Source organism: Pistacia vera, unplaced genomic scaffold (genome assembly GCF_008641045.1).
Source record: "Pistacia vera cultivar Batoury unplaced genomic scaffold, PisVer_v2 Contig338, whole genome shotgun sequence".
Lineage (NCBI taxonomy): Eukaryota > Viridiplantae > Streptophyta > Magnoliopsida > Sapindales > Anacardiaceae > Pistacia > Pistacia vera.
Window position 1 is genome coordinate 799854 of NW_022196155.1, and position 11668 is coordinate 811521.

At 34.9% G+C, this 11668-nt stretch overlaps 2 protein-coding genes across 3 annotated transcripts; both read left to right on the top strand.

The window, feature by feature from the left end:
• Nucleotides 1-576: 576 nt before the first annotated feature.
• Nucleotides 577-5451, top strand: LOC116138168 (transcription initiation factor TFIID subunit 5-like). The gene is made up of 15 exons (XM_031423905.1): nucleotides 577-784; nucleotides 1236-1317; nucleotides 1414-1492; nucleotides 1595-1692; nucleotides 1766-1822; nucleotides 1920-2007; nucleotides 2119-2228; nucleotides 2677-2784; nucleotides 2977-3128; nucleotides 3744-3854; nucleotides 3959-4028; nucleotides 4105-4144; nucleotides 4329-4505; nucleotides 4618-4694; nucleotides 5437-5451. Exons 1-15 carry the CDS (start codon nucleotides 606-608, stop codon nucleotides 5449-5451), a joined length of 1443 nt encoding a protein of 480 aa, XP_031279765.1. The 5' UTR covers nucleotides 577-605.
• A 24-nt stretch (nucleotides 5452-5475) lies between these two features.
• On the top strand, nucleotides 5476-11272 carry LOC116138031 (transcription initiation factor TFIID subunit 5). 2 transcript variants are annotated; one of them, XM_031423739.1, is made up of 18 exons: nucleotides 5476-5654; nucleotides 6106-6187; nucleotides 6284-6362; nucleotides 6465-6562; nucleotides 6636-6692; nucleotides 6790-6877; nucleotides 6989-7098; nucleotides 7547-7654; nucleotides 7847-7998; nucleotides 8614-8724; nucleotides 8829-8898; nucleotides 8975-9014; nucleotides 9199-9375; nucleotides 9488-9564; nucleotides 10194-10310; nucleotides 10571-10836; nucleotides 10930-11025; nucleotides 11110-11272. In XM_031423739.1, the coding sequence occupies exons 1-18, from the start codon at nucleotides 5476-5478 to the stop codon at nucleotides 11243-11245; spliced, it is 2043 nt and encodes a 680-aa protein (XP_031279599.1). In that variant the 3' UTR covers nucleotides 11246-11272. The 2 variants fall into 2 exon arrangements, with proteins under 2 accessions (XP_031279599.1, XP_031279600.1); XM_031423740.1 differs by having other exon boundaries at nucleotides 9211-9375.
• Nucleotides 11273-11668: the final 396 nt, after the last annotated feature.

The window sequence follows — 11668 nt, forward strand, 5'->3', positions numbered from 1 at the left end:
TTACTAATAAAGTAATACTTCATTGATTATAGTATATCGGAAATTGAAAAATCATTTACAAATTATAAAAACTAAACGTTGTTATGAATAACCAAAATATTGATATTGTAACGTTATCAAACCAAAACTATTAGTCTTGTGACCGGACGACAATACTTTAGCCATTTAGATGAGTTATTCAAAAGTCTTGTGTTCGAGTATCATAAAGTGGTCACCTACTATATTTGTGATTTACTTGACTTATTGGGTTTATAGGATGTTCAATAGATTCAAAAATTAGTTGAGTTGTATACAAGTTGGCACACCTCGGTTTAAAAAAAAAAAAAAAAAAAAAAGGTTATCAAACCAAATCATATTTTATTATAGTCTAGAATGGGCTTATTTAAGCCCAAATTTGAGCTCATTAAGTCTCAATCTTAGTAGGATTCAGACTGAGTTTGGGCTCTATCTGGTATGAAGCCCAATATTAGTCATAAATTTGTTTGGGCTGATTTAATGGGCCGATCTGGAGGCCCAGCAAGTGTTGAGCCTTGAAATTAGTATGATTATAATCAAATTATTTGCAGACAAAGGTGGAGTAGCAGGGGCAGAGCTTCGACGAGAAGATGGACGACTCGCGCTTGACGGATTTCGTGACGACGTTCCTGAAAAAGAAGGGCTTCAACGAGGCCGAGACTGCTTTTAGAGCTGAACTTCAACGCAAGAACAATAACAGCTCCAACAACAATTCCATCGACGTACTCAACGATCCCGAACTCTCCAAGTTCTTTCGCTCCTTCTCCGAGTACTTCTTTACTCTTTCTCTCTTTATTTTCCTCTATTATTTCTTATCTATCCTTCGAGTTTCGAAATTTATAAGTATTTTAGGTTCACCTTCGTTTAATTTGCTTAGGTAATTTACGACTTCAAATGCTAGGTTTTAATAATGCAATTTGAAGCAAAATGCTGCTGGAAATTCATAAAAAATCTAAATCATCATGAAGTTAAGAGCTTTACGGGTTCTGTGTTTAGTTGTAAATTCAAGTAGACAGTATGTATGGAACAAATTTTCCCTCGTTTGAACCTCAGACAGTGCAGAATCACTTGTTCTGTGACCTGGATGATCGATATTTGTATAGGGCTACCAAGTTCATAAAAATAGTCACTATGTCTTGCCATTTTTAGTGATTTCTTTAATGAATAGTTGAAGTTCATGGTATATTCTTTGTTATTTAATAAATATTCATGCTTTTTAGATCAGAGGATGGTCCTGCACGATACCAGGATGAATATAGCAAACTGAGGTCATGGACTTATAGCTCCTTGGATCTGTACAAGGTAAGTAGTTATTTTTGTTGCTTTTTAGTATTTTATGTTAGGATCCTTGGTATAAGTTTCTTTTATAGTAACTTAATTTGTCTTTGAATTTTTCAGCATGAATTGCTTCATGTGCTCTATCCAGTGTTTATCCACTGTTTCATGGATCTGGTGGCTAAAAAGCATATCCAAGAGGGTATATTTTTAAACTCTTTCTTCAAGTCCTTTCCCTAATTATGCTGATTTCAATGATTGTTTGTATGTATATGTATTTATGCAATTGTGTTGATGTCCCCAGCAAGAACCTTTTTCAATAGCTTTCGTGAAGACCATGAAATGCTACACTTACGAGACCTTCAGAAGTTGGAAGGGGTTCTTACTCCCTCTCATCTGGAGGTTAGTTGCCACCCTACACTAAGTACAGTTAAACTACTAATAAAAAAATTCTCACCATGATATTATTAATCAGGAGATGGAATTTGCTCATTCTCTAAGGCATAGCAAAGTCAACATTAAGATATGTCAGGTAATATATTGGTTGATTAAATCTGGTGAAAGTTTAGGAGCTGGGCTCGTTGATTCTTGCAAATAGTTGATAAACTTATTGTCTTTCATTTTGACAGTACTCCTATGAGCTTCTGCTGCAGTATCTACACAAGACACAATGTACTAAAATGCTTGGGATCATCAATGAACGTATTAACTTTGAAGGTACAATTGTTTTGCATTGCTGTTTAATTGCATTAATATAGTTTATATTTTGGATTGTGATAAGATTTTCTGTACCTTCTGGTGATGCTTTTATTTGCTTGTTGGGAATAGTTTCTCCGGGACAGCCCAGCTCAATTTCCGATGATGCTGAGATAGTTACACTTATTGGAAGCAACCAGGATGCAGCTAATAAAATAAATCAAAAGGAAGTACACTGGGGGGTGAGTTGGTGGGGCCAGTATAGTGTTTTATATGGATTGTTCTCGTCTTTGATTTTTTTCCTTGTAAAATATCTTCAATGACTATATATTTCTTTTGGAAGTTGCAAGGATTATCTCTAAACTTCTTCAACATTTTGTTATGATTTCTGAAGTAGTTTTTTCTTTTAAATTAATTGTCCTCTGATTATTTTGTTTCTTCTTAAAACGCCAGAAATTGGTATCTGAATATTTGGAACATATTTTACCACATTCTCAAATTCATATCACTTGTTAAGTGCACATCCAAAATTGAGAGTTTTTTCTAGCCAGTTATGACTCGATGCTTAACTTAAAGTTGTGCTACCGGCCTAGCAAATGTATCAAATTTTTTTTACAATGCAGCTATTATGGCCAGTGTGCTAGCTATCTGATTTTTTGACTTTGAGCCTTCATTATATGTTTATCACAGTTGCTTGAAGATTCTTTAGAAAGCCGCTTGGAGAAAACAGGAGGTTTACTATCAGATTCTGAAAAAGCAGAAGGAGAAAACAAAGAGGGGGAGGTAGATGAGAACAAGGTACACATATTTCTCAAGGCCTGTAACTTGTCAATATTTATGCCTTTCCTTTGAAAACCATGTAAGAAATGGAATAATTGAAATGCTTATGCTATGTCTATATATTTAAAGTTCTTAGTTATTGTGTAGAAATGTTATCATAAATGTTCTCCTTTTCTGAGTAGCTTTTCTTGCTATGTTTCTCTTGTTCAGAAAAGATCAGTAGAAGGTGGAAAGCAAGGCACTTCAATGAAAAAGTTGAAGAAGGACAAAGCTATCAACGCAACAGCAAAAACATCACGTCCAGAGGCTAACACTGTGCCAGTGGCCCCACGGGTGAAATCGGAGCTTGCTTTGCCCGTAATGTATTTTTCAAAGATCCCCTATTTAATTTTTCCCCTATAGATGTTTGATTTGGATTCAAGCTAAAATTATATTTCAGTGCATGACATGATAATGATTTTAATTTATGTTGGGTCATCAAACAATTGAAATTGTGTAAGAAAAGTACGACTCTGAAAAAAAGAAAAAGCAAACATAATGACTGAATAGTATTCAGAAATGGATATGAAAAGCATGAGATGCATTCAATGCATCCCCCCTCCTACACACACATGCAAGGACAAAATATAAATAATTACTAGTGTTTCTAATGATTTCCTGTCTCAAATTTGTTAATCTCCAACATTTAGAAGTATTTTGGGTCTGTTTCAAGTTGCACTTAGTTTGAACTAAGAAATGCAAGTTTAAGAATTTCTCAAAACCAAACATCAGTTGTAGCTGTATTTGGTGTAAAACCGTTTCACTCGTTTCCAGTTTCAATTGATTAAAAATAGTTTCATATAGTTATTATCTTTTATCATCAGTGTTACCTGCGATATAAATGTATTTTAACTCATGGTACTTTTTTTGGAAATGTGAGCTGGGTTACAGTTAGATATGTTTCATTACTTCTATTGATTGTCATTGATTCACTGCAGGCCAGTTGAGGTGGAACAGTCTTTTCTTGAAGACTTGAGAAACCGTGTACAGTTGAGCAGTGTTGCATTGCCATCAGTCTGCTTTTATACATTTATCAACACACATAACGGGTAATGTCTAATTAAGTTTTAGTGGTTCAATCGTCAACTTTGTTGGGGCATTCATGGTTTTTATTTGTGCAAACTCACTTATTATTTAATTTAATATTTTCCAGTTTAAATTGTGCATCGATATCACATGATGGATCCTTGGTTGCTGGTGGATTCTCAGACTCATCGTTGAAGGTTGTATATTATCTAATTTACACAATTCACATCTTGTGGGTCGATTGGTTGCTGATTTTGATCTTTGCCTCTACAGGTTTGGGATATGGCAAAGCTTGGGCAACAAACTAGAAGTTGTAAGTTTGTACAAATAGTATTCACTTTCCTTGTGATTATTGTTTTCCTTTGCTTGCCACAATTTACATCTTGTCAGCTATTATTGCCCTCTCTTCAGATATGATAGTAAATAGGTTAACATGCCTAAGTGAGTTTGTCTTATGCTCAGATATTTAGATGAGGAAAGATTTTGTTGTTAAACAGTGTTGGTGTCAGCCGTTTCGCAGGGTGAAAATGATACTACAGCAAAGGAAGATACTTTAGGGGCAAATGGTAGCAAAAGATCTTATACATTATTTCAGGGTCATTCAGGGCCAGTATATTCTGCCAGTTTTAGTCCTCTTGGGGATTATATTCTTTCCTGCTCAGCAGACGCAACAAGTATGCTCTTCTAGGCTATTATATGACTGCTAGTATCTGTTGGTTCTTCCTTTTGTTCTTTTCCATACCGGGAAAAAAAAAAAAAAAAAAAATGACATTGCTGTGCTTGCAGTTCGATTATGGAGCACAAAACTAAATGCGAATCTTGTTTGCTACAAGGGTCACAACTATCCTGTTTGGGACGTTCAGGTATACATTGAATTTACAGTATATGTTATATATTTAAAAAAAAATGTGTTCGAGTCACAGAAAGTTTACCCCAATAAAAGAAAAAAAAAATGCTATAAACCAACTACAATAAGGTGAAATATAACTTGAGCCATGTCAATTCATATTTTGAGTAACGTAATGATGTTATAATTCCTTCTTACTAATAAAGTAATACTTCATTGATTATAGTATATGGGAAATTGAAAAATCGTTTACAAATTATAATAACTAAACGTTGTTATGAATAACCAAAATATTGATATTGTAATGTTATCAAATCAAAACCATTAGTCTTGTGACCGAACGACAATACTTTAGCCATCTAGGTGAGTTACTCAAATGTCTTATGTTCGAGTCTCACAAAGTGGAAACCTACTACATTTGTGATTTATTTGATTTATTGAGTTTATAGGGTGTTCAATAGACTCGAAAATTAGTTGAGTTGTGTGCAAGTTGGCACACCCCGGTTATTAAAAAAAAAAAAAAAAAAAAAGTTATCAAACCAAATCATATTTTAGTATAGTTTAGAATGGGCTTATTTAAGCCCAAATTTGAGCTCATTAAGTCTCAATCTTAGTAGGATAGAGACTGAGTTTGGGCTCTATCTGGTATGAAGCCCAATATCAGACACAAATTTTTTGGGCTGATTAATGGGCAGACCTGGAGGCCCATCAAGTGTTGAGCCTTGAAATTAGTATGATTCTAATCAAATTATTTGCAGACAGAGGTGGAGTAGCAGGGGCAGAGCTTCGACGAGAGGATGGACGACTCACGCTTGACGGATTTCGTGACGACGTTCCTGAAAAAGAAGGGCTTCAACGAGGCCGAGACTGCTTTTAGAGCTGAACTTCAACGCAAGAACAATAACAGCTCCAACAACAATTCCATCGACGTACTCAACGATCCCGAACTCTCCAAGTTCTTTCGCTCCTTCTCCGAGTACTTCTTTACTCTTTCTCTCTTTATTTTCCTCTATTATTTCTTATCTATCCTTCGAGTTTCGAAATTTATAAGTATTTTAGGTTCACCTTCGTTTAATTTGCTTAGGTAATTTACGACTTCAAATGCTAGGTTTTAATAATGCAATTTGAAGCAAAATGCTGCTGGAAATTCATAAAAAATCTAAATCATCATGAAGTTAAGAGCTTTACGGGTTCTGTGTTTAGTTGTAAATTCAAGTAGACAGTATGTATGGAACAAATTTTCCCTCGTTTGAACCTCAGACAGTGCAGAATCACTTGTTCTGTGACCTGGATGATCGATATTTGTATAGGGCTACCAAGTTCATAAAAATAGTCACTATGTCTTGCCATTTTTAGTGATTTCTTTAATGAATAGTTGAAGTTCATGGTATATTCTTTGTTATTTAATAAATATTCATGCTTTTTAGATCAGAGGATGGTCCTGCACGATACCAGGATGAATATAGCAAACTGAGGTCATGGACTTATAGCTCCTTGGATCTGTACAAGGTAAGTAGTTATTTTTGTTGCTTTTTAGTATTTTATGTTAGGATCCTTGGTATAAGTTTCTTTTATAGTAACTTAATTTGTCTTTGAATTTTTCAGCATGAATTGCTTCATGTGCTCTATCCAGTGTTTATCCACTGTTTCATGGATCTGGTGGCTAAAAAGCATATCCAAGAGGGTATATTTTTAAACTCTTTCTTCAAGTCCTTTCCCTAATTATGCTGATTTCAATGATTGTTTGTATGTATATGTATTTATGCAATTGTGTTGATGTCCCCAGCAAGAACCTTTTTCAATAGCTTTCGTGAAGACCATGAAATGCTACACTTACGAGACCTTCAGAAGTTGGAAGGGGTTCTTACTCCCTCTCATCTGGAGGTTAGTTGCCACCCTACACTAAGTACAGTTAAACTACTAATAAAAAAATTCTCACCATGATATTATTAATCAGGAGATGGAATTTGCTCATTCTCTAAGGCATAGCAAAGTCAACATTAAGATATGTCAGGTAATATATTGGTTGATTAAATCTGGTGAAAGTTTAGGAGCTGGGCTCGTTGATTCTTGCAAATAGTTGATAAACTTATTGTCTTTCATTTTGACAGTACTCCTATGAGCTTCTGCTGCAGTATCTACACAAGACACAATGTACTAAAATGCTTGGGATCATCAATGAACGTATTAACTTTGAAGGTACAATTGTTTTGCATTGCTGTTTAATTGCATTAATATAGTTTATATTTTGGATTGTGATAAGATTTTCTGTACCTTCTGGTGATGCTTTTATTTGCTTGTTGGGAATAGTTTCTCCGGGACAGCCCAGCTCAATTTCCGATGATGCTGAGATAGTTACACTTATTGGAAGCAACCAGGATGCAGCTAATAAAATAAATCAAAAGGAAGTACACTGGGGGGTGAGTTGGTGGGGCCAGTATAGTGTTTTATATGGATTGTTCTCGTCTTTGATTTTTTTCCTTGTAAAATATCTTCAATGACTATATATTTCTTTTGGAAGTTGCAAGGATTATCTCTAAACTTCTTCAACATTTTGTTATGATTTCTGAAGTAGTTTTTTCTTTTAAATTAATTGTCCTCTGATTATTTTGTTTCTTCTTAAAACGCCAGAAATTGGTATCTGAATATTTGGAACATATTTTACCACATTCTCAAATTCATATCACTTGTTAAGTGCACATCCAAAATTGAGAGTTTTTTCTAGCCAGTTATGACTCGATGCTTAACTTAAAGTTGTGCTACCGGCCTAGCAAATGTATCAAATTTTTTTTACAATGCAGCTATTATGGCCAGTGTGCTAGCTATCTGATTTTTTGACTTTGAGCCTTCATTATATGTTTATCACAGTTGCTTGAAGATTCTTTAGAAAGCCGCTTGGAGAAAACAGGAGGTTTACTATCAGATTCTGAAAAAGCAGAAGGAGAAAACAAAGAGGGGGAGGTAGATGAGAACAAGGTACACATATTTCTCAAGGCCTGTAACTTGTCAATATTTATGCCTTTCCTTTGAAAACCATGTAAGAAATGGAATAATTGAAATGCTTATGCTATGTCTATATATTTAAAGTTCTTAGTTATTGTGTAGAAATGTTATCATAAATGTTCTCCTTTTCTGAGTAGCTTTTCTTGCTATGTTTCTCTTGTTCAGAAAAGATCAGTAGAAGGTGGAAAGCAAGGCACTTCAATGAAAAAGTTGAAGAAGGACAAAGCTATCAACGCAACAGCAAAAACATCACGTCCAGAGGCTAACACTGTGCCAGTGGCCCCACGGGTGAAATCGGAGCTTGCTTTGCCCGTAATGTATTTTTCAAAGATCCCCTATTTAATTTTTCCCCTATAGATGTTTGATTTGGATTCAAGCTAAAATTATATTTCAGTGCATGACATGATAATGATTTTAATTTATGTTGGGTCATCAAACAATTGAAATTGTGTAAGAAAAGTACGACTCTGAAAAAAAGAAAAAGCAAACATAATGACTGAATAGTATTCAGAAATGGATATGAAAAGCATGAGATGCATTCAATGCATCCCCCCTCCTACACACACATGCAAGGACAAAATATAAATAATTACTAGTGTTTCTAATGATTTCCTGTCTCAAATTTGTTAATCTCCAACATTTAGAAGTATTTTGGGTCTGTTTCAAGTTGCACTTAGTTTGAACTAAGAAATGCAAGTTTAAGAATTTCTCAAAACCAAACATCAGTTGTAGCTGTATTTGGTGTAAAACCGTTTCACTCGTTTCCAGTTTCAATTGATTAAAAATAGTTTCATATAGTTATTATCTTTTATCATCAGTGTTACCTGCGATATAAATGTATTTTAACTCATGGTACTTTTTTTGGAAATGTGAGCTGGGTTACAGTTAGATATGTTTCATTACTTCTATTGATTGTCATTGATTCACTGCAGGCCAGTTGAGGTGGAACAGTCTTTTCTTGAAGACTTGAGAAACCGTGTACAGTTGAGCAGTGTTGCATTGCCATCAGTCTGCTTTTATACATTTATCAACACACATAACGGGTAATGTCTAATTAAGTTTTAGTGGTTCAATCGTCAACTTTGTTGGGGCATTCATGGTTTTTATTTGTGCAAACTCACTTATTATTTAATTTAATATTTTCCAGTTTAAATTGTGCATCGATATCACATGATGGATCCTTGGTTGCTGGTGGATTCTCAGACTCATCGTTGAAGGTTGTATATTATCTAATTTACACAATTCACATCTTGTGGGTCGATTGGTTGCTGATTTTGATCTTTGCCTCTACAGGTTTGGGATATGGCAAAGCTTGGGCAACAAACTAGAAGTTGTAAGTTTGTACAAATAGTATTCACTTTCCTTGTGATTATTGTTTTCCTTTGCTTGCCACAATTTACATCTTGTCAGCTATTATTGCCCTCTCTTCAGATATGATAGTAAATAGGTTAACATGCCTAAGTGAGTTTGTCTTATGCTCAGATATTTAGATGAGGAAAGATTTTGTTGTTAAACAGTGTTGGTGTCAGCCGTTTCGCAGGGTGAAAATGATACTACAGCAAAGGAAGATACTTTAGGGGCAAATGGTAGCAAAAGATCTTATACATTATTTCAGGGTCATTCAGGGCCAGTATATTCTGCCAGTTTTAGTCCTCTTGGGGATTATATTCTTTCCTGCTCAGCAGACGCAACAAGTATGCTCTTCTAGGCTATTATATGACTGCTAGTATCTGTTGGTTCTTCCTTTTGTTCTTTTCCATACCGGGAAAAAAAAAAAAAAAAAAAATGACATTGCTGTGCTTGCAGTTCGATTATGGAGCACAAAACTAAATGCGAATCTTGTTTGCTACAAGGGTCACAACTATCCTGTTTGGGACGTTCAGGTATACATTGAATTTACAGTATATGTTATATATTTAAAAAAAAATGGAATAGTAGTGTGAAATTATTCAATTTGTTAAGACATTTTTGTAATATGGTGTGTCGGGACTATTTCCATCTTAATCCTGCACATTAATGTTTTTTGCCTAATGCGCTTACTTGCCCTTCCTTATGTCACATTTAACTTTGTTTTTCAATTCGTGTTTTATAATGTTTACCTTGTTGATTTATAAAATACATTAGCTCTTGCTGCAGTTAACATTGCCTTAGATTTTACTGGTCAATAAACTGAAACCTGCTCTACTGTTTTTCTCTGTGACAATCTCACACATGATACAGTCATCTCAGTTATTGCCTAATTTACGTTCCTAATGTGTTTGATTATTTTTGTTATGGCGTTGGGGGTGGGCAGGTGTGTGGGGCTTTTTAATAGCTGTAGATTGCTGGGTTAGGTGACACTTTTAAACGTAATTCTAGTTTGAGTTTTGTGCAGGTCTTGATTTTTTGTTTACTTTCTTTCGGTTATAGAGGGATTGTACATAGCTTCCATCAACTTTTTAAAACTTGGTTGTCTGTTTACTCCTCATATGTGTACATACTAAATGTTCTTTATTGTCATCTCTTGGTGCAGTTTTCTCCATTAGGACATTATTTTGCTAGCTGTTCCCATGATCGAACAGCAAGGGTTTGGTCTATAGATAGAATACAGCCTTTACGAATAGCGGCAGGGCATCTGTCTGATGTTGACGTGAGTTGTTTTTGTTCTTTCCCTCTTCTCTCTCATTGAATGAAATCCTACTGATTTAAGTTACTGTTTGATGGTGATTTAGGCTTGATTATGCCTGATATCAGTTCTTTAATTGATCTGGTGTACCTTTAAGTGGCATCCTTCTTATTAAACTCTTTGGGAGCTCCTGTTCCCTGCAAGAAGTCAGCAAAATGCTTTTTGGTTAATTAGATTACTTTTTAGTTGTATATTATTAATGATAGTTAGATTGCTTGTTTCAGTGTGTCCGATGGCATGCCAATTCCAACTATATTGCAACTGGTTCTAGTGACAAAACAGTTCGATTATGGGATGTTGTGAGCGGGGACTGTGTCCGGATTTTTGTTGGTCATAGAAGTATGATTCTGTCCTTGGCAATGTCACCTGATGGTCGCTATATGGCATCCGGCGATGAAGATGGTGCTATTATGATGTGGGACCTTGCAAGTGGTCGTTGTGTCACGCCACTGATGGGTCACACCTCATGTGTGTGGTCACTTGCGTTCAGGTTTTCTTTGCTACCCAGTGGATGTCTTAAACATTTCAAAAAAGAATCGACTGGTTTATTATTTTTAACACGAATCTATACTATACATGCCAGTTGTGAAGGTACGCTTCTTGCATCTGGATCTGCTGATAGCACCGTAAAATTATGGGATGTCACTACTAGCACAAAGGTGCCTAAGACTGAAGAAAAGTAAGTTTTATCTCTTAAAAAGTAACTGTGCCTAATTTACTTTTCTTTGGAATTATTTCTTCATGTGTTTTTATACCTCTGTAGAAGTGGAAATCCCAACAGACTCAGATCGTTGAAAACTCTGCCTACTAAGTCGACACCAGTCTATACTGTGCAGGTATTGCTAGAATTTTATTTCATTTTCCCTTTTCTTTTTTCTTCTCCAGAAGGCGTAAAATGATAATATCTAATGTTTCCCTGCAAACAGTTTTCTCGAAGGAATCTACTATTTGCTGCTGGTGTCCTCTCAAAATAATGAAGCAGAACCGGGCTCAAAGGAATTCAATGATATTGAATATTGATATAATCAAAATCATGATTTTAAATTCTTGTGTATTGCTGTAGTAAAATCATAATTTCTTGCCCTCTTTCGCCATTCCATCTGTAACTCATAAAATTTTGTTAAATTTAATGAGTCTTAATTTGCGTGGTACTCTCTCACTCTATTACGTAATTTTTTTATGATGTGTAAAGATGCTAGATAAGACCACGTTGTTGCGTACATTAAATAAAAAATTTATACAAAATCGCTGAATTATATAACAAGAATTCCATGTAAAATTCTATTATTTAGTGGATTTTAGATTTAGTACAGGAAAAGAAA

Coding starts and splice junctions, on each gene's coding strand:
- LOC116138168 (XM_031423905.1), top strand. CDS start 606: ATGGACGACTCGCGCTTGACGGATTTCGTGACGACGTTCCTGAAAAAG. Junction 1,693..1,765: donor TTACTCCCTCTCATCTGGAG/GTTAGTTGCCAC, acceptor ATTATTAATCAG/GAGATGGAATTTGCTCATTC. Junction 2,785..2,976: donor GGGAGGTAGATGAGAACAAG/GTACACATATTT, acceptor TCTCTTGTTCAG/AAAAGATCAGTAGAAGGTGG.
- LOC116138031 (XM_031423739.1), top strand. CDS start 5,476: ATGGACGACTCACGCTTGACGGATTTCGTGACGACGTTCCTGAAAAAG. Junction 10,837..10,929: donor GTGTGGTCACTTGCGTTCAG/GTTTTCTTTGCT, acceptor TATACATGCCAG/TTGTGAAGGTACGCTTCTTG. Junction 11,026..11,109: donor GTGCCTAAGACTGAAGAAAA/GTAAGTTTTATC, acceptor ATACCTCTGTAG/AAGTGGAAATCCCAACAGAC.